This window comes from Pagrus major, chromosome 10 (assembly GCF_040436345.1).
Source record: "Pagrus major chromosome 10, Pma_NU_1.0".
NCBI classification, from domain to species: Eukaryota; Metazoa; Chordata; class Actinopteri; order Spariformes; family Sparidae; genus Pagrus; species Pagrus major.
This window is the reverse complement of record NC_133224.1, coordinates 20,106,472-20,134,455: the sequence shown is the minus strand read 5'-3', so window position 1 is coordinate 20,134,455 and position 27,984 is coordinate 20,106,472. Positions and strand designations below refer to the sequence as shown.

The 27,984-nt window shown below is 46.3% G+C and overlaps 1 protein-coding gene across 1 annotated transcript in view; it reads right to left on the bottom strand.

The window, feature by feature from the left end:
* efnb3b (ephrin-B3b) overlaps positions 1–27,598 on the bottom strand; it is an 80,744-nt gene extending 53,146 nt beyond the window's left edge. Inside the window, exon 1 of the mRNA XM_073475097.1 lies at positions 26,394–27,598. Coding sequence (XP_073331198.1) covers positions 26,394–26,542 — 149 coding nt within the window. The 5' untranslated portion in view covers positions 26,543–27,598. The remainder of the gene's footprint in view (positions 1–26,393) is intronic.
* Positions 27,599–27,984: the final 386 nt, after the last annotated feature.

The following is a 27,984-nucleotide window of genomic DNA, read 5'->3' as shown; positions in this document are numbered from 1 at the left end:
CTTGTTTACAGTCCTTTGCTAAGCTAAGCTAAACATGTCCTGTCTCTAGCTTAATATTTACTGTATAGGCATGACGGTGGTATTGCTCTTCTCTCAGCAAACAAGGATATTTCCCAAAATGTTGAACTATTCCTTTAAGTGACAACAATTTGTGTTTCGTTCTGTCCTATTTCTTTATTGTTAAATCATAAGCTTACAAATAAAATAAGAAATAGCTACGTGTTCAGGTTAAGGATAAAGTTAGCTTATAGAAAGGGAATTCTTATACTCCAAAGGAGCAAGAAGTATAGAAGAAGTATATCAATGATATGTGTATTTGCTATGTGTATCCCAACAGGGGCCTTGTGTATCTGCAGCAGTGCTTAATCCACCATTCGAAATGGGAACCTGGCTTCCATTCGCTTTCCCCACAGGCTCCGAGCAGCGCTACCCGACTCCCAGATTCTCAGCTACTCCGACTCCAGTGGAACGCATCTTGAAGCGATTTGGGGCTCAAACCCTTTGCTGCTCCCTCTCTTTTTTTTTTTCCCTCCCTCCCTCCTCTTTGGCTCTCCATCCCCCACCCGTACGCCTCCTCCCGATCTTGGCTGAAGGAAGCTTTAAGGGCTTAGGGGAAAGCGCTGGAGCGGCAGTCCCGGCTCGACCCAGGGGTTGTGGAGCCCCGCGGTAAAATCAACAGTTAGCCCGCCGCGTGAGCAGAGAGTCCGAGCAGTCAGGGAGGGAGGGATGCTGTCCACGAAAGTAGGACAGGCAGGGTCTAGGGCTAGCTGACGGCTGCCTCAATTGCAAACAGACACACATAAATGCAATCGCAAGCGCACACACACGCATGCCCGCACATAAACACGCTGAAAGAGAAAGCCTCCAGGTCATCAAAAATCCTATTCACTCCCGTCAGGATATTGAAGTGTGTCATGCCAATATTTCAGTGCTGATAGCTTTGCCAGAATGCGTGTGTGTCTGAAAGTGTGTGTGTGTGCACGGCGGTGTGTGGGTGTGTGCCCGAGCACGTCCGCGCGCGCACCTCGCCACTTCTCTCCCACTTTACTTTGTAAAGAGTGGCTTTTTCAAAAGTCGCCCGGGTATTTTCAAGGGGCCTGTCTAATTCATGCAGGTGAAGTGTTTTAAAGTTCCATTCTCCGTTTACCTGCGGGGCCTGAAGAACACACAACAGAGGTGTTGAAATAACACCTCCTCCCCTCCCCTCCTCTCCCCTCGCTCCCTCCTTCCTCACTTTTATCACAACTTCTATCCTTTTGTCCTTCACTTTCCTCCTGTCCCTCCACACCTGCCTCCCCTCGCTGCACTCCTTCCCCCTTTCTTTCCATCTTTTTTCTTATCCCTCCTTCTCCTCCCTGCTCCTTCTCCTCCCTGCTTTCTTTTTACCTCATCCTTCCCTCATCCTCTCTCTCTCTCTCTCCCTGCCTCTCATAGTGTTTGAAGCGGAGTGTTTGTCTCTAGGGCTGGATGATTGACAGCTGAGAGAGAGCCAGGCAGCTCTCTGGTGACAGATAAGGACTTTGGCTCTATTACTCACTGGGTCCCACAGACACACACACACACAGACACACACACAAACACACGCGCATATAAACTCTCACCCATCCTCCCACGTGCACACGGATTCACTTACTCGCTTGCACACACACACAGAGAAACACACACTCCGGATCCCATGCTGCTCCCACAGTTCGGCAGGGAGCAGACAAACCTATTTGCATTAGGAAGCAGCGTGTAAAATAAATAAAGAATCGGATGAATCGAGGAATAAATAGACAGGAGGCACGGCTGGGGATGAGTATGACTGATTTGCAGTGTTTGTGTGTGCGTGTGTGTGCGTGCTCTCTTTTTCAACCTCTGGGCTCCCGAGTGGGGAGAAGCGGCAGTGCAGCGAAAGAAACACCCTGCACACCCTGTTGAGCACACACAAACACACACACAGTCAAATATACATGAAAAGATTCTACAAAGCCCAAATCATTATGGTAATGAAAAATGAAAGGGTCTAAAAATACTGTTTTATTCCTCCCTTTGTTTCGGGGGGGGGGGACTCCAGAGAGACCACTGGCTGACAATGAGAGGAGGAAAGAGTGAGACGGAGGGAGTGAAGGAAAAGAGAAATAGTTTTCCTCCTATCTGCTTTTGCATGAGCATCTCTCCCTCTACAGCCACCCAAATCTCTGGATTGCAACACTCTCCTTTTCTTCAAAGAGAGAAATTGGATTGAGTGCAACTGGTTCAAATTGGGTGCATGTTTATGTTCTTGGCAGGCAACAGGAAAGCTCAGTGACTTGTTGATTGACAGCTAAAAGTGAGAGGAAGATGGCGAGAAAGAGAGGCGGCAGGCGCATAAACAGGTGCAACATCAGATACGGAGAGGAAAAACAGGAAAAGGAGAGCAAACGTGGAATTAGAGAGAAACGCGGCGAAGTCGGTACTTACGTAAGTGTGTGCAAGAGTGAAAAATAGGCTGAAAATTGGGGGGGGGGGAGAAAAAACAATGATGCAGAAGGATGAGAAGAGAGCAGAAGGAGGGATGGATGAAAGACTGCGAGATGTCGTGCTGGGTTACAGGTGTGTGTGTTAGGGAGCGATAGGGGAGAAAACGAAGGCAGAGATGGGGGAGAAAAAAGAGATGAGTGAGGAATAATTAGGCCGACCCCCGGCAGAGGAGCGTGGCAGGTGAAAGGACGAACGGAGGGAAGGCGAGGTCAAAGACGGACGGACGACAGGGGAGATGAAGAAGCGGAGGGTTGAAGGCAAGGACGCGGCGACATAGCAGGGAGAAGGCGAGAAAGAAAGGGAGAGGCTAAGGCGTGACGAAAGAGATGGCAGGCTCAGCGTGAGAGAGAGGAGGAAGAAAAGAGAGCAGGGCAGCCTGGAGGACAGAGGTTTAAAAGTGAGAGGAGAAGGAGGAGGAGGAGAAGGAGGAGGAGGAGGTGACAGAGATAGACGCAGAGCATGAAAATGGCCTTTGTCATCTCTTCTCAAACACAGAGCCGGAAGACAAAGGGAGCGTGAGCGCGAGCCGCTTTTTCCAGCATCTCTTAGATGACAATAGCTATTTGTCTCCACATCAGAGCGAGCGGAGAGGAGAGGCAAGAAAGTACACTACACACTGTTCTCCACGTCTCTTCCTCTTCACTCGCTTCTCGTCTCCGTCCTCCTCAATCTCCCGTTTTTTCCCACCGCCCCCCCCCCTCCAACATGTCACATTTACACAAATACCCTTAAACACAGATCCTCTCCCTCTGCATGCCATCGATCTAAAATGCTCTAACTGGCTGTTAATGGGTGTCGGAGGGAGGGGGCGGGGTGTGCACCCCATCCTCCATTATTTAAGGTTAGAGGTTAAGGGTCATGCCTGAGTGCTGATGGTGCATCCTGCCAGACAAAGCAGATTAACACACACATACACACATACACACACACACATGGCCGGCAGTGGTATGTCGCCCCTCTACCCCCCCCTCCCCTCCCAGCTTGTTCCCAAGCCTCGACCTCATTGGGCGCGATTGTATCATAAGTTGCAGGTTGCACCAATGAGAGGTCAAGGCCTGGATTGTGCGTGCGGTCAGCGGTCAAACCGCCTCTTGCCACGGGCGCTGATGTCACTGCTGAGTTAGTATTCATGGCGAACAAATTGCAGATAAACACTGGGCGTCATTTGATTTTATTTGTTTGTTCAGTGCATCCAGCCTCATCTCAGACTGTCATGTTTGCCGTTAAGTGGCTCCTTCTATCCGCAAAATACACATTTATCTTTTTATCCATACTTAATGTTGAACAGCTGGTGCCGGTGCCGGTGCCGTTCTCCACTCACTGATCTATGCGATCAACTCAATTCAGTCTCTAAACTCAATAAGAAACAGAAGAATGCTATCTGGGCACTGTTTAACCCTAAATTAATTTCATTTAGTCATCTAGGCTGACCCCACTCTGGCAGGGAATTTAAGATAAGATTCAAAAATTTGCTTAATATGCAAACTCAGTTTATGTTATCAGCTTAAATAATGTAATATTTTATATCTCTTATGTGGGAAATTGTCCTACGGCCTCACCAACCTGGGATCTGCACTTCAAGGATAGTTTCTGAAGCCACAAGGACACAGTGTTGCTGCACAGAAAATTGAATGATAAATTAGTCGGGCTGCAACTAAGGATTTTTTCATTGGTGATTAACATTTCATCGACAGAAGGTCAAAAAATGACCATCACATTTTCTGAGAACCCAGATTGCTGGTCTTGACAGATCAACAGTCAGAAAACCAAAGATAATTAATTAACAGTGGCAGAAAAGAGAGAAAAGCACTAAATCATACCTCAAAAGTGTATGAATCTTAAAACAAGAAGATTTTCTGCCGGGTAATCAAGAAAAATGAGACTTGGTTTTGGAAAACAAGCAAAAAAAAAGACAAGACAATACATTTACAGTGACATAAAACAGAGAAAAGTACTAAATCCCCATGTGTGAGAAGCTGAAACCAGCACATTTGTCCCTAATAAGTCCTCAATTAAGGATTAATTCCTTATCAGAATTATTGCATGTTAATTTTCTGTTAATTCACATCTCATATAGGCAAAATGCTTCAGAAACACGTATCATATTTTGAACTGGGAATGATAAGTAGGGCTTACCATTCTTAATTCAAAGCATCGGCCATTTAGTAGCTGTTCTGGAGCTTTTGATCATACCACATTATCTTCATCAGCATATGGAATTACATTTTGTATTTTATGTTTTTGAGGGGAAAAAAAAAACTTCCATCACGAAAGAATATCCATTTTATTAAGTACTTTTCTGCCATCTGCAAGCGTGGTAACAAAATTTCAGCCTATATTTCCAGTTAAAATCAACTTTTTTTAAGTGTACGCATCTTGAAATATGAATGGTTGCTGCACTAGAATGAAGAAAAATAAGACTTGATTTGAATCATCACTAAAACAAGTTACTTTTTAATGGAGCATTTGAGATAATCTTGCTGCATTGACAGATTTTTATAACTTGTTTAAAAGAAGGTAAACTTCAAGCGCTCTATTACAGACAAACGGGACTTGAGAAGGACGGTGTTAAAGTGTAAAGAACATTCAATCTAGAACAAAAGATCAATTTAGTTGCCCCTCAGTCCACTGTTGATCTGTGTGTGAGGTCTTCCTTTAGATCTGGCATCAGTGGGCAGCTCTGCCAGTGTGTTTAGAAGTGTTAAATGCCCCCCTGACCTGCTGCAGTCTGTTATTAGCCCCACCGACTGCCATGCCTGCTAACTCATACTGGCATCAACGCCCATGCCTGGCAATGCACACAAACACACACACACTGGTCAGATACACAAACTCACATGTGCGAACGCTTACGAGGGAACATGTTGCACGGACACACACAAACACACACACACGCTGGGCACTCAGCAGAGGGTGAATAGCCGGTGATCCTCCTCCTCCTTCCGCCTTATCAGTGAGTTGCGTTCCGCCTTAGCCATGCATACTGTACAGTCATTAATCATGATTCTCATTAATTATCTATGCACCCGGCTGGCTAATTAACACATCAGCTCAAGCAGAACTAATGCTGCATGCTAGTTCACCTCCCACTCGCACCCAACACTCCCCAACCCACACACACACCCTACAACTCCAACACTGCTTCTCCCAAAACTTCAGTTCCTGTCAGCTGCAAGGAGACAGACTTGTGAGAAGAAGCTTTAATGTGACACTACAGTTGGAGGAGGGCACGAAGACGAAGCACCAGCTGCAGATTAAAGGGACATTCTGTTATGTATTACCAGTCTGCAATGTTTAATGCCTTGTGTTGTAATTTGCATCTCCGGTGAACTCAAATTTGCTCGTCTTGTCGTGTCAACACAAGTTAATGGTTTGCTCCAGTCCGTTTCACACAATGCATTTAGACAGCCCCTAATGAACGGCCATAAAACTGTATTTGTGTCCTATCTGCAGGTGAATACAGCAGTGCACGCAGTACAAAAACCTACAAATCAAACACCAACCTCGTGTCCTCGTTTACAGCTGACTTTATATGCATACTGTATGCTGGGCTGCATCAAGCTGAATGAATAATGACACCTGCATTTTTAAAAAGGTGAAATTCACATATCAGGAGAAATTAAACCATGTGAATCTTCTGTGTTGACTCTGGTGACACACAATTTGCACTGCTGACCTTTATGAAGCCCGTTTTGACGGTGCTGACCCGAAAGCGAACCACGAGCCCCAGAAAAAAAACATATAAATCAATCGTAGCTTTTTAGCTGTGTTGCATCACCCACTTTTAAATAACCCAGCTCTGCTGGAGTATGAACTGCTCCACCGGAGAGACAGGGTTTTCAGACAGTTATGAGACAGGAGACGATTCTATAAATACAGTACGTTCCTTAAATAAATTGTGTATTACCATCGTCCCAGCTAGCGTGAAGCGACATTAACTGACATTAGCATGCTCCTGGGTGCCTAGCATGGTAGCGGTTAGCAACGGATGCCAGCTCTCACACTTTTGGTGTGAGATGCTGGCTCTCAGGCTCTGTCTCACACTGTGACACCGCCTGAACAAATCTCACATCAGATAATAATAAGACGCCTCAAAGACACACCTTCATGGAAAATATACTTATAAAAAATAACAGGCTTTGTCTTTACACAGGAAGTCTACAATCAGAGCACCACACACACATTTCAGCACCAATATTGGACCTTTCATGTTGAGTTCTGTCTTATTCACTTTGCTTCACAATTTCAAATACATTACAAATGGAAATTTCCATAAAAATACAACTTTTAATGACACTAACACCTCTTCCGAACATACAGATAGCAAGCTAGCAAGCAAGCTAACTCTAGCTTTTTACCTTTTACTAGCAAATGTTATCGTCCCAATTATTTATTCATACTTATGACCTTTGGCCTTTGAACAATGACAATAGGTTGGAGGTGAAGCAAGTGGCGAAATGTATAGAAAGTAAAACCAGTGGGAGCGTTTTGAAAGAATTGGCCACCTCAAATTCATACTCAAAAAGAATAGTGAGGAGTATCTCACCAAAGTAAGCACTAACCGCTGCCAACTGTAGTTTCCCATAGCTAGTTAGCTCAGTTAGCCATGCAGCTAGCTGTTCTAACTGTGAGCTCTCAGACCAGGGGAGTGTTTGTATTTACGCCGCAAGCACAGGGGCTCTTTTTAGTTAATTTTTGAATGTTTTCAACTAAAATTCATTCATATAGCCCCTTTAAACTCGCAACACATCTGCTTGTTCGCATAAGACAGCCTGTAACAGGTCAAATTAACGAGGCTCACCAATAATCTTTCCCTTTTCCACTAAATGTAATACAGGTTTGTCCACATTACAAAGGCGTGCTCAAGTTTTGTTTGATGCTTCACTGCTGCTCGACTCTTTCATCTGAGTAAGCTCATACAGCCGCAGGATAGATATGACAGTGATGATATCATCAAAATGAGAGAGCTGCAGTGAGCATCTACAACAGCGGTGAGTTCATCGTTAATCATTAAAGTTTAAGTCACTGTAGTTAGATGAACCGTTGTTGCACATGGACGGGAATTTTGGTGTTTTATAAAACCAAAAACTCAACGAATTGAGTCAAACAACACAGAGAGCAGGTTTTGGGTGATGCATATTCATCACTTGGGTTTTTTTTTTATGTTGTGGGACTTTTGTTGTTGCTGGAATTTCATTTGTGATGCTCAGAACATTTCCAAAGCCATTAATATTCATATTCTTCTCAGAATCGGTGCCCAATACAACTGAGCTGGATCGATAATCCACAGAATTAACTGTCTACAATTTTGGTGAACAGTTTGTGGGGTCTGATGTTACCAGTGATAGATCCAAGAATTAAACACTAAATGTCTTCTGCTGAAGGAGTCCAAATAACGAAGACGCGAGGAACGGCACGGACGGTAAATAACATCCCAGTATGCAGGCCCTGCAGTAATTGAACTGGATGAATTGGAAACCTCTCTGGCCTTGTCTCTATGGGGGAGTGCAGGCTTTAACTAGGCGACACCAATCACCAGAAGGGCCTGATTTTAATATGGTCATTTCTTCTCGCATACAGGGAGCAGGCTGAGATAACAAGCAGGGAGATGGATTCAAACCGACTCCATTCAGAGTACAGTCAAGGTGCCACATCCTGCTGGGATATCTGGCCACTCCATGTGGTTTATATGCTGGTCCAGCTACCATAGTATTTACTCCCTTTAATCTCCCATGAGGCCTTGGGCTAGAGTGAGATATGTGCCTGGGGGTAAAACGAAGGGTAATTCACACTCAGACATGGAATTATAATGTTTCCATGCATGAAGCCTCTGAATAATTTACAGCTTTCAATGGCTTAACATTACTCATTCGGCGAACACACACGCACACGTGCACGCACACACAGGTCTGGAACAGCACAGGCTGTGGTGCAGATTTAGTCATCGCTCTCGCCTCACCAATCTCTCACTGGTGCAACACTAAATACAGCCCCCCTCATCTCATTCTTTCTGACAGCCTGTGTAGCATATAATTATGTCCCCCCTGAAACCAGGGCAGTAATCTCACACACTTGTCTGGCCATTATCATGGAGGCTCTGGCTTTTCTCTGCCCACACCCTGCCTTCCCTCAACCTCTCTCATCCAGCACTTGTTCTTTCAGCGCAGCTCTGATTTCGCCATCTCTACTTCTTCATATCTCTCTCTCCCTTTTTTTCTCTCTCTATAAGCCAAAACCCTGAATGAGAGAAAGAATGAGAGAGAGGGAGAGAAAGGCACCCTGACATTAACGAGATTGCTCGTTAAGAAAGGAGGGAGGGGGAAGAGGGAGAGAGGAAGGGAGGTGGAAAATGGAGGGGCTGTAATTGGGAGGTTTTTGAAAAGGAGAGAAAGAAAAGACAGAATTAGGTTTCCATCCAGGGCCTGTCTGAAAGTGTGTGTGTGCGTGAAGCAGATACAGAGGGGACTAAATATAAGGTGAGAGAATGACTTGTTGGATTTCTCAAGAGGTGCTAAAGGTCAGACACACCTATCAATCAGGTTCATACAAAGGGCCTGGGTCTAGCTCTCCCCCCGCCGGCCCTCCTCCCACCAGCTCCCTCCATCTCTCTTTGGAGACAAAGAAACACTTTACAGTAACAGGCTTCTGGAGACTATTTCCTCCCAGTGCTTGTAGCTGCTGCACTGTCAGCAGGCCCATTACAGAAATGCATTTCATTGGCATTTCGCTTCTTGTTGGGCAGGCGGGCTAGAGAGCTGCTTCACAACGCCAGACACATCCTGCCGAGACAGCCCGGTTTATAGCAACATAAAGAAGTGTCGACTTCTCTCTGCATGTGGATAAAAATATTTACTCTTCCTCTAACGTATTAAGCCTCCAGGAGTGATGTACACCACCTTTTGTGGGTTCATATTTCCTTTTTGAGGGACTGAGCTTCTCTTGAAACTTTTTTCAGCCCGTAATACTCGCTAATAAATTTAGAGAAACTGATATCCCGGCTTCTGAATGAGCACGCCACCCAAAAATAAGTCCGTGTGTGGCTGAAAGCGCGGGGCTTTGCATTTCTTAATGTGCAAATATGTGCCAATAAATGTGTGTATGTGTGTGTGTGTAAGTCGGTGTAATCCCTCGCTATGGGACGCCCTCCCTTCTTCCTGTGCCAGATGAGGAGATATTCTGCCAAATTCGACGGGCAAGTGGGCTGCCAACTGCGAACATACACTCTCAACCGCACACCGAAATCATACACTGGCATGTGATGCATGCATATAGGACACAAAGAGCCATGTGTGCGGAGACACACACACACACACACACACACACACACAAACACACACACACATGCTCCGCTGGGTGTGGGCAGGTTTATTCTAGTCTATAGGTCTGGAAGAAATGTCGGCGGATTAGGGAGAGAGCCCACAGAGAGGTATATGGAGGAGCTACGGGAGGGATGGAGGGATGGAGATGAAGAGGGAGAGGGAGAAAGAAGATCGAGTTAAAGCAAATGAAAGATAGCGAAGAAAAGATGGACGGAAATTAGATTGAGGGGCATGATGCGGGCGCTCTGAAACAGTTAACTCCATGGTTTATAGAGCAGGATGGATTATCTCTACCTCTCTGTTTCTCCCCCCCTCCTGCTCCAATCTCTCCATTGTGTGCCACTATAGAGCTCTATGGAAGCAGCGGTGTAGGGGGAGGGATTGAAAGAAATTCCCTCTCTTTCTCTTTCTCCAGCTAAATTAATAATATGAAGCTCTCTATCCCTCTCAGTCTGCTTTATCCTTTTATTCGCCCCCCTTCTCCGCTTTATCTCAGAGTATTCCTTGATTCTATTATTCCCTTGGCTGTATGCTGGAGTTATACAAGTATATGCCGGTGTGTGTGTGTGTGTGTGTGTGTGTGTGTGTGTGTGTGTGTGTGTGTGTGTGCGTGTGTGTGTGTATTCAAAGCAAGCTTGACAGCCTGCACACAAAACTGAGCATGAGAAGTTTTTTTTTGCTGGTGAGAGACTTCAGGCTATAAAAGAGAGAAAGAGTGAGAAGGAGCGAGAGATAGATACAAGTGTGACAAAGGGGAAGTGGAGGAAGAGAGGGAGAGAATGGGAGAGGGTGAGGGAGGGGGGGAGGGAGGGACGGGTAACGAAAAGATGCGAGAGAGGGAGAGAGAAAGCGACGCGCAAAGGCGGAGGTGTGAGATGAGACCAAATAGATCAGAGTCACAGTTTCTAATAAGAGGTATGACACATTCTCATCTTTTACCTTTCTTCTTCTTTTTTTATTCTTAACCCTCTTTCCTCCCTCTACCTCCCTCCCCTTTTTTCTCTCTCCCTTCATCTCTCCTCTGTCTTTGCTCTTCATCAGCTCTCGAGCTGGAGTAAAAAGAAAAGCCGCCAGTACTCTTAACCAGGTGCCTGAATAGCACGCACGTTCAGTTCTCGAATTATGTGCAAGAATTATTCATTTTAAGGGTATGAATTGCTAATTCGTAATACAAAACACTAGTAGTACTTCATGTGCACAAATTACCTGCTTGATACTATTTATGGCTGGAGGATTTTGGAGGCGCTGGCAGAAATCTAAGCTCTTACCCAGCAGTCAGACCACATATTGTACCTCACACCTCCGGTCACCCCTCGCCTTTCACCTCTCGTGGCTTGTTTGAGCAGGAAACGAGCGTATTTTGGCCGACACTTCTACCGTTTTTCCATTGGTCCGGGGCTTGGCCAACTTTAATTGCACCAAAGCGCGCCAAGCCGTGAACACATGCGTTTCCACTGCTGCAGCAGAGGACAGCCATGTCGTTGTGGACTCTCAAACAAGCTGTATGTCGCACAAAGCTGACGGCTCAACATCTGTGTCTCGCGTGATGACGACAGAAAAAAATGATGTTTTTAAAAAGTCTCAGGTCTCAGCACTTTTGTGGCTTCACTACGCACCACTAATCATCCTCGTTTACTGTTTACTGACAGCTTTACATCACTAGCGAGGCTGTGTTGAGTTGCTGCTAATAGAAACTGAACTTCTGCTGCTCACGTTGAAGGTTTTACACCCACGAACCATGAGAGCCTTCTATTGTGAGGCATCCAGAGGAAATGCAGTAGAGCTGCAACGATTAATGGATTCTGTGTCAACTACTAAATGAGTCACCAACTTTTTTAATCAACTTTTTTGAGTCCAGGTCTATATATGTGATAAAAGCAGTGTGATGCCTTTTGTGGATCCAGAGAAAAAAATACATTGTCGCCAGTGATGTCACTCACTTGCAAGTTGCATTGTAGGTAATATAGGTGCCAGGTTTTGAACAACAGACCCCTGGTGTGAAACTGTTGACTCGTGACGGACAGTTTTTTTTTTAAAAACCTTGTGCCTGCATTACCCACAAAAAACGTGGCCACTGAATGACATCACTGGAGGCAGTTTAACAGACGACAATGCAGCTTCCTCCGGAGCCACAGCTTTATACTCCCCAAGACCTGACAACAAACTTCAATGTATAAAATTTGTGGAGTTATCCTTTAAATGTAAATATTTTCTGCTTTCTTAACGTTGTGACAGTAAATTGAATATCTCAACATTTTCTGCCGTTTTATAGGCAACAACTAATCGTTAGTCGCAGCCCTGGAATGCAGTGTAGCTCGTCCTGAATAAAATAAGATCTACACAATAAGATATGGACACATTCAGCACCATTTTGAAAAATATTATCACAATAACAGCACTATGAAGCACTTATAGTCTGTATTGTCCCAGTTCAAGGAACGCTCCTCACCCTCTCCCCCCCCCACCGTTCCGCACTCCCTTCCTCACCCTTGTTTCCCATCCCTCTCCCTCCCTCTGTCATCGCATCTCAGCCAGTGGATGTCTCTAATCACGGCGTCAATCAGAGAGTGGCGCGTGTAAGAGAATGAAGCTTAATCCAATAGAAGATACAGCAGATAATACAGCTGTTAAAACCATCAGCTGCCTGCCAGATAACAACCCTGTCACCCACATTAAGTCCCTCTCTCTCTCTTTCTCCCTCACTTTCACTCTGCGTCGCTGTCGAGTCTCGCTCTCCTAATGCCGAAATGAATGGCTGTTAAAATCTCTCCATCAATTTGTTGTGTGTGTGTTTTTTTTTAAATTAAAGTCTCTTTGCATCACAGTCTCCTTCAGGGTTATTATTGTGAACAAGAAGTCTAATTCCAGCCATGAAACACACTTTTGGATCGACTGAAATTAGATTTTAAATTGTGGCAGAAAGAAAAAGTTAATCGAATCTTAAAAAAAAAAAAAAAAAAAAAAGAGATTTTTGCCCGTGAAGAAGTAAATTAAAATGTTAAAAATGCTCTTTTTTGCCAAAATACAGAGCATGAAAAAATACAGAGGTTTTTCAGTGCCTTAAACTTACATAAAAAAGGCCTTTAAGAAAAAACAACTGACCTAAAAATGTGAGCCCTTAATACCAACCTGGAAATTACACAGAACTTTAATTAAAAGTTGGTCTGAAACTGTAAAAACCTCGACCCTTCAATCTCTTTTCACTCCTCAGAGAGAGACAAATCTTCATTCCCATGACTGCTGGATGTTGGATTAAAGCAGCGAGATTATTCGTAGGATTGGGGCAGATTAACCAGTTAACGTGACCTACTGGGCAAACCGGTCAGATTATCAGTGAGCGTAGAAAAACTAGAAATAGTGCATGCGAAATGGAGATGGTTATAAACAATGGGAGCCCGCGAGGTGATAAAAACAGGACCACAGGTGAGCAAACCGGTTAAAGGAGGTGAAGAGTGAAAGCTTGTCGGGAGCGCTGACAGACGTTTAAGCTAAACAGACATTTAGCAGACGGGTAAGATGGAGAGATAGTCGATGAGGAAAAAACGGGGGAAGTAATGGAGGGTGACCACGAGAGGAAGGGCCTACTGTCACCACCTGCAGGAGCCGGTGGGACCAGCGGTTGGGTGTAAAGCAGCACGGTTACGGACAGAGAGATAAGATAGGGCTGCGAGCTATTCATCACATTTATAGGAGAGGTGACATTTAGCCAGACGACAGCTTGGTGCATGTGTGCTTTGAGGGTGCAAAGGCCACAAAAGGGAAAGGAAAGGAGAAAAAAAAGGTATGTGTGCAAAAAGTAGATGTTTTGTGTCTAATTCTGCTTTGGAATGAACAGAGAACGAGCTGATTATTTGCACTTGTGCTCATCTCTCCTTGTTTTTCTAGTTCTTTCTTTTGTGTGTAGAGGCACGGCCGGTTTCCTCAAGAGTACGGGACACCTGTCACCTCCTAAACACACACACACACACACACACACACACACACACACACACACACACACACACACACACACACACACACACACGAACACCTGTCCCTTGTCTAGGTGAGCAATAACGCACGGTTGGGACGAAGAGATAGAGAAAGAGCGGGAGGGGGGTTTAGAGAGAGAGAAACAGGGCTTACGGAGGACAGAGGGAGGACGGATGGAAGGCTGAAGATAAACTAAGCTTCAGACAGCAAAGCGAAATGTGTGCCGGGAGGATGACGCACTTTGTTGTGAGGAGGACAGCGGACAAGTGGACTGACGGGCAGGTTTGAAGGTGGCGGGATGCAAGAGTTGGCCTGGGAGACAGAGGGGGGAATGAATGGGGAGGAGAAGAGAGGGGAAAAGGCGATGGGAGGAGAAAGAGAGAGGTTTGAGGGAGAGGAGGGAGGGTCCGCAGGTTCATAATCCCCTTGCAGACAGCTTTGTTGAGTGATTGACAGCCCAGCGCGCCACGTTAGAGCCCGAGCACACGGGGGCCGCCATGACTGGAGGGATTATCTCTCCCCTGGCTTACAACCCCCCCCCCACACACACACACACCACACCACCTCATCACCACCTCATCACCCCCCCCTCGCTAGGGTCAAGTGGTACAGGCCAGTTTCTGTTGCTTCCACTCTCTCTTTTCATGCTCGCCCAGAAAAACCTTGCTTTGTCTCACATGATTGTGTTGTTTTGCAAATAATGCTTAATGCGGTGACGGAGGTGGGGCGGTGGGGGGGAGCAGCGTCAGGAGGGGTGTGGGGGGGGGGGGGGGGGGGGGGGGGGGTTGTACACAAACCCACGCAGGGCATGTACACAAGCGCACGCACCCACGCATGACGCATGCCTGACATCCACACAATCCCGCTCGCACACAGGCAAGCGCACACACTCGTTAAACTCGCTCTATTCAGCATGCAAGGGCATCGTGAGGGTGCAGAGGCACTTAAACAAGACCTTGAGTGAATTCTTTTGTTCTAGCTAAGTACCACCATAATGGAGTTAGCTCGCCCATCACAAGAGTGATTACATTTAAGACGAAACATAAGGAGAAGGCAAAGGTTTTGATTAAAAGGAGATAACATAAAAAAATACAGTTGAATTACGGCACTTACGCTCAATAGTGGCATTGTTTGGCCATTGCAAAGCTATATTAAGGCTTTAAGAAATCAGATAATGTGTATGATTAACCAAGTGCCAGAATGCACACACCTCAGAGACTGGACGTGTCGCAATGCTCAGCTGTGTACACACACACACACACACACATACACACACACACACACACACACACACACGTACAATGGCCACCCAGGACTCCAGATGGGCTGGGCCTAACTGGGACCAGTGGCTTTACTGAAACACTCAAAATGGGGAACCGAATACAAACACCACAGCAGCTGTGTGCGTAAGCCAGCTAGGGCCGACACGGGTAGTTTTCCAATCCAACACCAAACTGCCAGAGAGTTATCTAACAAAAATAAGCATCACACGAAAATATGCACAGGAGGTACAGGACTGCACATGTTCAGCACAGTGACCCACACTGCCACTCATCCATCCGTCAACTGAAAACCCAAGGAGCACAAGAGAGAGACTGTCGAAAGGGACGGCTTTTGTCCCATCTCCCCCTTTCCTCCCCCCGCGCAACAGCATTCTTCTGGCTTGATTTTCTTTGTGGGGAAGGAGGGAGCGAGGGAAGAAAGAGAGGAGGGATGAAAGGAAGAAGGGAAGAAAGGAGGGCAACTCCATCTGTTTTTTTTTTTCTCCCTCCTGTAGCTGGGGACCTGCAATACAGCTGCACCCCAACGGAGAGCAAGACTGATAAAGAATAAGAGAGAAAGACTTTTGGAAGGGAGCGTAGAAGACAGGATAGCTAATGAGGGAATGGCTTCCTGATTTCCAGGGAATGTTGAGGGAGCGGTGCGTCTGCTCATGCACATACGTGTGTGTGTGTGTGTGTGTGTGTGTGTGTGTGTGTGTGTGTGTGTGTGTGTGTGAGTGTGCAGGCCGAGCTCTGGTTCACAGTCGCTCCCAAATTACTTTGACACCGCAGTGATAGGCAATCATGATCATTCATCCTGTCCTCACTACAGAGGACCTATTTACTGCTTGACGGTGATGAGCGAATGAGAAGAAACAGAGACTACACATCAAAAACCACCCACAAAGAAGAATGAGAGAGAAAAAAGGACCAGACCGGGAAAAAAGGAGAAAAAAAGAAGAGCAATTTAAAAAAAAGAGGGAATAAATTTTAGTGTCTGCCAACTAGCTGTAACATGATAACGGCTTGGATATGCAGAGAAGGAAATTTACACTGGTGGCGAGCCAGGCGACGAGAGAGAAAGTGAAAGAAAAGACAAAAGAAATGAAGGGGGGATTAGTGCGGAGAAGTGGACTGGTTTTACAGACGACGAGAGGGGTAAGAGTGCGTGTGGGAGAGTGCGAAGCAGGAGAGACGAGTGTGTGTGAGGGCTTTCAGTGGAAGTGCTGAGGGGGAGGGAGGGGAGGGGGGGGCTCTTTTGTTCAAGGGGAGCAGAGGGAGGAGGGCGAAGTGAAGGAGGGAGAGTGAGAGAGTAGAGACGGAGGAGTGGAAGGAAGGAGTGAGGGATATGCTACTGACGGAGAGAGCGGGGTGGGGGGGGTACCTCTGAAGAAACCCAACCCCTCCACTTGGACTTTTTCCAGCACCGAGAGCAATAACATTTTTCATCTGTGCATGCATGAGTATGTGTGTGTGTGTGTGTGTATACAATCTCTCCACTGTGTGCATGCATGCCTGGCTGTGTGTGTATGCCAGTGTATACTAATGCTGGTGTGTGTTAACGCTGACTGCAAGACATGAGGACAAAAGGCAAGAGAGGGGGAGACACAGAGAAAGAGGGCGAAGGAGGGTAAAACCGCTAAAAAGCAGCTCTAAGTCGTGTATTATAGCGAGCGCCGGGGTATCAGATGATGGCATGTGGACGGGGCAACAACAATCCACTTCAGCACTCTTTCTGTGCAAGATGGATCTTGTTAGACTTGCTTGTCCTAGACAACAAAGCACAGCGCTGCACCCCGTATACTGCCAAAAACACGACCATTTGGAGGCAGTCAGCTAGTTTACTTCTGTACTTGGCCTTAAATCATCGCTTCAGGTTGAAATACTTCTATCGGCAATATGTCCGCTCTTCAGGAAATGGGAGAAGCGATCCTTGTTTTAGTCTGACAGCCGCGCATTTTTGAGTTTATCCAATGCAGGTTTAAAAAGAGGTTCATGAACCCAGGAGGCTGGATTGTCTCAGTCCAAAGAAAACAATGTAAATTAATGTTAAACTGTTACAAGAGACTACTTCACTTTGTAAACAAGAAAATTGCATTTTTAACCTTGCAAATGAAAAGTCACATTCACGAGCAACAAAATGCTTCCTTGCTCATTTCAACACACTCACGGGTTTTGCTGCTGCTGCTTTTGTCTGATATGACAATTAGCTAATGGTGGCTAATGCTGAATATAAATCGGAGTATAAATCAATTTTTTTTACTCCCAAACAGAAGCATACACAGTTGGCTTCAACACCACAGGCTCATAGTTCTGTTTATACTGCCTCGGACGACATATACCACACATGCACAGGTGTATTCCCTAGGTTGTTGTAGCGTAGCGTAGTGGCTGTGCAGACAAGCATATGTGGTACAATCAAATTGGAGGTGCCCTTACATCCTCAGGTGACAAAGTTTATATCACGTGGACCGTAGTGGACCTTCCCACACTCGTGGATGCCTTAAGTATATTTTGGTGAACTCTTTTCAGGCCACAGTTGCCGTTAAGCAAAGCTTCAACAGCTAACTTCAAATTGTGTAAGATGTTATGAAGCTTTAATCTGATTTCTGATCATAAAATCGTATTGTCTAAATACGGAAACAGTGACTTTAAGCATGCAGCTAAGATAACTAAGCGTATGTTAGCAGAGCCAGAATTAGCTTAGCTAAGCATACCACAAAGAACCAAACAAATGGTCGTCCAAACATTGATGCTGAACAAATAAACAGAATATGTGTTATTTAATTGAGGTTTAGGGGTGCTGGGAGGCAGATCCTTTAAACTTTGGAGAGAGACAGGCTAACCATTTCCCTCTGCTGCCATTAATCACCTCCATGTTCCAGCTTCGTACATTCAAAGACATGAAGGAAGGTACTGATCTTCTCATCTAACGCTTAGCAAAAAAGCGAATGAGCATATTATGTATAAATGTTGAACTGTTCACCTGGGAGAAGAATATTCTGGGGGTAATGTTGAGACAGAAATCACTGTGAAGGCACTCGCTTTTAAAGCTCCTGTTCTCTTCTCAACATCAGTGAAACACTAGCAGGTAACCTTGAGACAAAAGTTTCCAACACTAAACCAAGTGTGAGAAGTTTTTAAATCATAAAAGCAATTTAAATAGGAACACTTGGCATATGCCACCTTCCATCTCAGTATGTGGTCTCTACAAGCTGAGAGGCGCAACACCGCCCCACATGAAGCCCAGACCTTCTACATCCAAAACCGAACCATTCATCTTTATCTTACATTTCCATCTTAATCTTGCATTTTTGACGTCAAATCTACTTAAATTATATTTAATGCAGAACCCAGGAAATGGAGCATGATTTTCCCTGCGCAGCTAGCCAAGGTCAGTTTCCCTATAGACTGTAAGAATGATGGGCTAATGCCAAAGCCAGATGGACTACGCTCGCTGTACGGTCTTTTACCTCCTAATTAGAACTACGCATATGTGCTCACACACACTAGCATCTGATGAGAAGAAAGCGTGAAGCCTGGAAATATAATCAAGGTGCTGGGAGTAACTGATGGGGAATATTATAAAAGATCTAAGGTAGAGAAGTAGGCCTGTGCTCATATGAGGTAATAAATGTGTTTGTTTATTAATAAGCCAAGTTTTTAAGATGACTGGCTGTTAGTGCAGCAGGGCAGAGCGGGACAGGGTTCTCCCGCCAAAGCCTCTTAGCATGAGGATCATCGCTGACCCATTGTAAGTCAATGGGTAAAGATTATCTTAAAGCTAAGATGCTTTGGAGTAACAGGTCTCCACATCTCCCACACAAGAGACCAAACATCTAGTGCAACAGCCAGGAGGATCCACACCCCCTCCAACCAGCCCCCACACAAATAAAAGCCATGTAGCGTTTTGTACTGGAGCAGTGAGTAGCTGCTCTGCTTTGTTACCAGGCTCCTTGCAGGCAGAGTGATTCATGTATGCTTACTTTTGCGGCTCTGTGTGTTTCTGCAAATCTCTGGATAACAGCTTCTTATGCCAAAAATATAAATGCAAAATGAGATATTTAAAGAAAACGCCACCTGTAACCACTTCATCACTTGCACAAGCAGCTACGGGCTGTGTGCCTTCTTGCATTTCTAGGTCCATTTTCGAGGTTTGGCGCTGTATTTTTGTTTCCCCGACGTGACTCAAAGAGGCTGTGTTCCATCTCGGCTAGAATGAAGTACCCTAAAAGGAAAGCATCCAGACAAACTTCAGGTTTTGGAGAGCATTTTGCTGTATCAAAGAGCTGGGACTCCTAGAATCACCAAGAATCACACAGGATGAAATCCATCAAAGACGAAGGCAGAGACGCCATTTGACTGTCGCCTCAATAGAGCAGAATAAAAGCTGACTTTTGAAAAGGACACGCAGCTCTTAGACTGCCTCAGAAAAACATGGGTCTGCATTCACTGTATTATTATCCCTCCTTTCACCTACAAACAACACAAGTGATGATCCTCCATGAATATGAAATGCAGAAAATCAGAAACTGCAGCAGAAGTAGGCGAGAGAAAGGTGGGTTCACCAGAAATGTAAATTACAACACTTCCTCCGTGAGTGCAATGAACTTAAAATATTGATTAAACAGTGGAACAGTGGAGCTTTCTTTTAAAGGAATTGATTTAGCTTTTGGCAAATCAAGCCCATCAACACATCGGTGCGCTACGAGGCATTTGGCATCATTTCTGCCTCTGTGACTTCTGCATACCGTGTGTGAAGTTTAAGCAGTGTGTGTTTGCAGCATCTCATCTTATGTGGACTGCAGTAAATACACAGAGGGGAAACAGCTGCCAGTCTCTTAACCGCTCTACGCTAAGTTGATCAAAGAGCTCATTCTGCACAAAAAGCCAAGGAATTCCTTTAAAGCTTACCAGGTTTCATGCTGGACTTCACAGGGATAAATATTATGGGACGTGTCAGTAATGAGGAATGAGGGGCCGGCTCGGTTGTATGTGAGCAGGAAGCAGCTAGTCATGGTGGTGACCTACAGATCATCAGTCACTCTCCCTGTCTGGGCTGCGTCACATCAGCTAGTACCACTGTCAAAGCGGGCCGCGCTCCCCCAAGCCATCCATCTCTCTCTTAACCTGCCTTCCCTCACTGTCTTTCATGCTTTTTGTGTCCTTCTCTGACCCTGCCAGCTCTCTGCTCTCCTCCCGTCTCCTCTATCTTCCCCTCATCTCACCCTGACAACACCCACTTCTCTTCCATCTCTGCCCTCCTGCTCGCATCGGTCGAAGATGTTTGCCAAAACTTCTGCTGTGACAAGGCACAGCTGTCCACCAGCAATCCTGCTCATTTGTCTCTCTTGTGCAGACACGCACACACACACACACTCTTTAACATTCAGTTACAAAATCATTTCGGGCCGCCGTCCAATCAAAGCGCCGCGCTGACATCCACGGGCAGACGACGAAAGGAGAGTGATGGAGTTTCAGCGCTGATGAAAGTGTTGGGATGCAAATGGTCGGAGCTGGAATGGAGTCTGCCTGCTGGGGAAGTGACTCGGAGATAAGAGGACTAAAGATTTTTTGTTTTGCATTTTACATGTTCTATGGCGCTTTGTGTAGGGCTATGCAAAAGAGGACTCCACCTTGATGCTGCTTGAGGGGACAGCAGGTGTGAAAAATCAAACAACACCCACTGCGAAAAAAAATCCTCCATCTGATCAAGTCATTTAGGTCTTGAAAATCTTATTTTCTTCAAAAAAACTTCAACTTTTCCAAAGAGTTTCTCAGAACTAAGTGTCTGTATCTTGAAATAAGTGAGGATAATGCACATGGCTGCAATGGGATGAAGAACATTTCAACTTAAATGCAGACAGTACTTCAATCGAGTTGATTTTTATTGGAAATTCTGAATAATCTGAATCTTTGAATCAGATTTATTCATTTGTTTTGAGGAAATAACGCTTTACGCCTCAATTAAAGACCAAAAACACTATCAGTAGGAGACTTTTTGCAGTGCAAGTGCTCATGGCGTACATCAGAACAGCTCAGAGCTCGGAGATGTTAACACACAATTTAGTATTCACAGCACAAACACACATGCCAGCACGTCTTCTGTCACAAACCAGAATCCACACACACACACACACGAAATGACAACAGCATCAACTCCCTCCCGCTGCTATCCCGCTTATCTGGAATGAAGCCGAAGCCACAGAGGCTGCTGCAAGACGAGCCCAACCCAGTGCTGTGGAGATGTGCGGAGCAGCGGCAGCAGAGCTGGGAGTCTCGTGATACTGAGCCTAAACACAACTAAAGAGCTGGAGGGAGGGGAGGATGGATGGATGACAGAAGAGGAGGAGGAGGAGGAAGGGCTAAGAGAGTGGAACGTGAGTAAAAAGAAAGGATAGAGAAGGTGATGAAGAGTGTGACAGAGGTTGTCCTCCATACACGCTTTCATACTGGCTTCTCATCCCCCCCCAAAGTCCGCTTCTCTGTGTCACCCGGGGGAGGAGGATTGACCTGGCCCAGTCCAAATGCTGCCAGGAGGATTGGATGATCCTGCTTAGGCAGGGTGTGCTGTGAAGCAAGCTAATGAGAGGCCAATGTGTGTGTGTGTGTGTGTGTGTGTGTGTGTGTGTGTGTGTGTGTGTGTGTGTGTGTGTGTGTGTGTGTGTTGGCTGGCTTTTGCTAAGGGGCTCTGGGTTCAGCCACCCAGGGCAATCTGCCCAGTGATGCTGGGCCACATGTGACCCCTTCAGACCCACGGCCTGGATTACTGTTACCACTAGCCTTCCACCATTGTGCGTGAGTGTGTCTGTGTGCACGCATGTGTTACCAGGGAAGAAAGTTGCTTGTTCCTGCATGTGTTCCAACATTCTGAACTAAGTCAGCCAGCCACACGCTTTTAATCTCCCTCATCCTAATCATCAGCACTTTTAACAATTACCAAAATCCCAAAGTCACTTCTAAAGCCCCGGGGACTGAGGAAGTAAATTAGTTCTTTAGCTAACCCCAGCATATTTACAACACCGCTTTATAGCTGTTATGATGTTGATGAATGTGCACTGCCCCTGCCAAATAAACTTATAATCGAGTGATAAAATAATGAATGAATTCCGAGTGGAACAACAGCCCGTGACGCCTGCCAATTTCCTCAACTCTCCTGAATGTGTGTGTGCGTGTGTGTGTGTGTGCTCATCTGCCCTCCGCTGCTTCCCGTCTCATAAGGGCAGCGTGTGTTTTATACATTAGGAGACACACTGGGACCACACACACTTTTTACACGCGTGTCCGACATAGATGGGAGGGGAGGTCGAGCCCCCCGAGGGTCATTTACGTGTGCAGGCATCTGTCGTCTGCGATAGATCTGTCTGTATTTTCACAGTCCGGCTGCGTAGCTGTGTGTCCATCTGCAATGCCCGAAGAAAGACGGGAATAAAGAAAGAAAGAGATTCGAGCCTCTGGCCGGTTTGGCTCCCGTCTCCCTCTCCTTCCCCTGGCCTTTCCATTCTGCCACATCAGCTGAAACCTCTTTTCACAGCTCCTGTTGCTCTCAGCTCGTAAACTCACACACACTCCTCTTTTTCACCGAGGGAGAGGGAGGTAGGAAGAGAAAGAGAGTGCGGGAGAAACGAGGGGGAAGCCGCTGCCCGCTCGCGTTAACAGGCAGCTCGAGCAATATGGTTCATATTCTTTCTGTCTTTTCTCTACATTCCTCCTCTTGTTTTAACACCCCCTCGCTCCTAAAATAAGAAGAAGAAAAAAAAAAAACCCTACCCAGTGGATATTCTCTAATCATTTAGCCTAAGGATGCGTGTAGGCTTACAGGCTCCTGCTTACTTATCCACACAGCCCAGAAAAGCCTCGGTGCAGGCATGCATTATTCATGAATGGGAAACCTACGGGTGGATGTTTTTTAATGGGGGGGGGGGCGGTGAAACCGGGTGTGGCGTTTCGAATATACAGGCGATCAATAAACGGGTGTAGGAATGCTGCTCCTTTGATATGACACCCCGTTTGACCCACTAACATTTATTCCACTCGGTCCCGCCAAGAAGATTTCCAGTGATTTCTTTTTTTTTTTTGGGAGTCTTTTCTTTGGTTTTTTTGTACTTGAAACACTTAGCCTAGTTAGCTAGTCTTTTATCCGGCGCCAATTAGCCGGCGATTAATGAATTATTGAGAAACGGGAAGGGGGGATTAAATTTTAATGTGGATCTTAGGGGGAATAGTTGTATTACAAGTCACCGGGAGCGCCGAGCGGGGGGAGACGCCCACCCTCGGCAGCCGTTTACAATAATCTACAGCCGCTTGCTAAAGTATGGAAAAGAGAGTCGAAGAGGAAGAGAGAGTGTGTGAGGGGAAGGAGGGGTGAACGAGAGGTTTTGGCCTTAAGAACAGACGCTGAAATCAAACTTGCAGAAGGGCCAAAAACTACAAAACTCCATATGCTGTGATCAGAGGGGTGACCAAGGCCAACATTCTCTCTACATGAATTCATTTTCTCTGCGTGTGTGTCCACCAGCGTGACCTACAGTCCTTGATCCCGTGTGTGTGCGTGAGTGTGTCACCTGCCACCCCAGCACCCACTCCAATTCGCCCGTCCCCCCAACTCCGGAGCAGTAATGTAAGATTCGATCTTTCATTAGGGCGGCCGTGTAAGGCCGATAATAGGAGATGCTGAGATAAGGATAATGTATGTCTGAGGGGGAAGCTCTTCCCAAGGTGATCGTTCTGGTTCAGTTCCCTCTTCCTCAAGCAGAACCTGTATTGGCACTTGAGACTTAACTGGTATTGATTTACTTAGGGTTAGGACTGTCTCTCCCCCCACTCTGCTCTCTCTACAGCTCCTTCTGTTTCTCATTCACCTTCTGGCACCTGTCTCTGTTTATATTCCTCCCTGTACAACTCTGTCTCTTCTCTTTCTGCCGGGCTATAGTAATTTCAACTGATGGAGCAGTCAATAAAAGGGTGGATGCAGCACTTGATGGCTGCGAGCATTTTCAAACTATATTTTACTGTAACTTGTGTTGGCCTTAACATCCTAATTATCATGTAATCCAGGAAATAATCAGGTGGTAGAGTCTGAGGCACGGTTGCCCCCTTTTCCTCTTCACCTCAGTCACTCCCAACACATCTTTGAGTGTGTCAGTGGCTGCTGTAGCGCCATAATTAGTGGCTGGATGTGACACATGTTTCCAATTTGCTACGTCTGGTCACTGCACTGGAGGAGGGGAGGGTGGAGATAGAGACAGACGGGAAAGTGACAGGAGGGAAAAGACACAAGAGATGAGGTCGAGGGAGCCGGGACAGAAGGAGGGCATTGAAAACAGAGGAAAAAATTTATAAAAAGGGAGGAGAGGGCGCGGAGGAGAGGGGCCAGAGATTGCTCACAGAGGCGGAAAGGAAGATGGGAGGAGAGGTGGAGCGAAGCTGCAGGTGGACGGTCTAAACTTCAAAGCAGCACATCCTGCAGAGGTCTAGAGGTTAACAACGTGACAGTCCATTTGCTACACAGACAAGATGTGAACCATACATGCGCCCCTGCACCTGATTGATACAGACTACTGCTTCTGCTTACTTTTCGCCTCATTTCATAAGTACAAACCAGATGTGTGTGGGCTCCGGATTTTGTCCTTGGAAGATGCGCACTGTTTGGACAAGCACGGGCTCTTAACATATTTCAGCCCAGGGCCAAAACCTATTTTGCCCTGAGGCAGCTGAAAGTAAAGTTCTGCTCTCGACACGTAGGGAAGGAGAAACAAGCACATGGAAGTGTGTAAAAAGGGCCAAGAAAAATAAACAGGAGGAATGACTAAGCTGATTAACTATGAATGGTAAGCTTCAGGAATAAGCCTCATAGTATACAATAGGCTTTGTATTTTGAATATATGAGTGAGCAAATCTGTGGAAATGAATATGAGACTGGCGTCAAAGCCACCACCCCTCTAATTGCCCAGCCAGGCCCTTTCGCTAAGCCCTGACACCCACCTATAACGCTAAACTCCATTAGGAGACAATGGCGTGGAATCACCTGTAAGGCCTGAAAAGCCCGGGCTGTTAGCTTCTCAGTGAAAATTACCCTCCCGTGTCCAACTCTACTCCCTGTTGGGTGAATCCACCCACTGCTGACAAAAAGCCCTCATTAAGGGCTTCATGCCTGGCTCCACAGCGGGGGCCCACGCACAGTCACATCTGTGGAGAGGGGAGAAACCGGGCAGGGCCGTAGCCTACAGCACATGGATGCATTAAAAACCTGTTAGCGTGTGGAGAAGCCTGTGGCATGGGTGTGAGCTGGGGGAGACGAGGTTCGGTAGGCTGCCTAGAGGAAGCCCGAGTCCAAATTTGCTTTTGTACTTTTTTTGTATTATTAAGCGAGTAATTTAGGCAAAGTTACAAGGAGTGGGAGCCGCTGTGGATCAGTGCTCCCTTGCAGCCCGTACCCTGGTGGCCTACATATTCTATTTATTAAGCTGAGAAATATCATTGTCCCAGTTTGTCCCCTGAAATGAAGTCAGGATTTGCAGAATTGAAGCCTGGTGTCACCTCCATACAAGCCGCCTTGTTATTCTCCTCCACCCCCCTCCTCCTCCTCCTCCTCCTCCTCCTCCACCACAGCCACCGGGCGTCTATTCAGACACAGGGAAATTGGCAGAGGTGTGAGAAAAGTGGTGTCGGTCGTTAATGCCGGACGACCGAGAGGTGTTTAAAATGACATTTCCTCAGCTAATGCCTGACACCTCCTCCAGAGGAAAAGGTAAAAAATGCAAATGTGCGTGGCCGGGTGGGCAGACAAGGAGGGGGGGTGCCGGAGAGGCCTGCGGGCCGGGGCCTGCGCCTTAATCAAGGTCACACGGCACCAGCAATTAGAGCATCACACACTTCTTTATCATCCTACACACTGCTCCTATGTGTCCCAGCTTACAGGGACGAGCTGCAGCTGGATCACACACAATAATCAATGCGAGGGTGACAAATCCAGAGCAGCTGTGAGACGGAGCAGCCGGTTTCAGCTCCAAGTGTATACATTTATCATATTACGCTGTTTGTATTAGAGTGTAAACAATGATGATGGGACGATATGAGGTGGAATAGGAATAAAAAACCGATGATCCCTCTCACAGGGGCCCGACTGGAGGCCTGATCTCTGAACTTCACGCTGTTTTCTCTGACTTAGACTGACTTGCATCCATTACGCAGAAGTTGCTTGTGACATTTTTTTAAAAACATGCAATTAAACTAATTATTCGATCACTTCTTTTCCTCCCCTGTGGGCTGGAAACTTCAAGTTCAAACCTGCAACGAAGCGAGCAGTAAAAAAAAAAAGAGAAAAAACTGCGCTTACCTTTCGTTCAGGGAATTCCAGTAGATGGGCTCCATATTGCTGGCCGCGGTTCCCAGTAAATCCAGTAAGAATATCAGCAGGATCCCCAATCCATTCCCACTTCCTCGACACGCCATTTCAACCCTGACACCCAGCATATGTAGCCCCATTTAATAAAAAATAAAAAAAAAGAAAGAAAAGAAACGGGCGAGATATTTTTCGGGGGGTTTTCTGCGCGACTCTCAAAACAATGGATGTGCGACTACAGCCGAGCAGGCTATAGGTGGAGGCAGTCAAAGTGTGGAGTGAAAGCCCGCTGTGTGCAACCACATGCATCCACAATTCATCAAAATTGTGCGGGATCGAGCCGAAAGCAGACTCGGGAGAAACTTGTTCAATCCGTGCGTCTGGATCTCCAAAGAAAAAACAACCGACGCGTTTTCTGCGCGTCCTCGATCGTACTATTTCAGTGCCAATCCCATGACTTTCCCATTAATTTGTCATTAGTCCTCTGTTTTCCAAAGCAATGCTCCTCGGCTCGAACTGAACTCCCACTGAATCGAATTTTCTGAAATGTATCGCCACCCAGGAGCTATTTCTGTTGCCTCTCGGTGCGCCCTAATTGTCTTTTTCCGAACAATGTTCCCTTGTTCTCTGAGCCGACTCTGTGTGATTTCTCTCCCATTACCTTGTTTCCTCGCAAGAAGATCTACCTTCCAACATATCAGGCTGGACTGAGGAGAAATATGGTCAGTGTGCTTGGAGGAAGCGGTCGAGATCAGGCCAAAAAAACTGTGAAGGTAAAAGCGTTTAAAATGGAAAAGATGTCACTCGTGTCCACGGCTCCATCCTCATAAAGACATGTTGATGCTCGGTGGGCTCAGTCAGTGCGCATTACAATCCTTATTCTCCTCTTTGTAGAAACACACAGGTTGTAAATCCGCAAATCCTTTCAGCAACGGATTCGGTGAAAAATAATAATAATAAAAAAAACAAATCAGGATCCAAATCGGTGAAGAATCAATTCAAAGAAAACTGAGAGTAAGAAACCAAAAGAGCTAGAAAAGCATCCCCACTCTTAACAACGTCGCACAAAGGCCGACGTGAAACTTGTGAAGTGATTATAAAAATAAGATGCGAGTTGTGCGCATCGGTCCCTGGTGGAAATTGACGCCTATCTGATGCGGCGCATCATTTGGAGAGCTGGACGCGTCGCTTCTCGGCCAGAGGAAAAGCGCTTCATTCGTTATCTCATCCGTCTCTCTGCCTCAAAATCCCACTGGTTTGACTTGCCCTAATGCTCGCAGCACATTGACAGACCGACTGGCTTGTTTGAGAGGAGGAGGAGGAGGAGGGAAAAAGGGGACGTGGATGAATGGGAAAAAAAATCCCCATCCTCCGACTGGCAGGCAGGGCGCACTGACGGAGCGCGATTCTTCCAGGCTTTTTCGGGGGGGGGCGGTATCGAGTCCCTTTCAGCACCTCCTCTCTCCTCCTTCTCTGTGAGTTTCAGGGGGCCCCCCGACTCGGACCTCTGGACTCCCCGGCGCTCTATTCTGCCTCCTTTCAACCGCCGAAGAAGAACCCCCCACCTTTCCAGACGCTCAGCGCC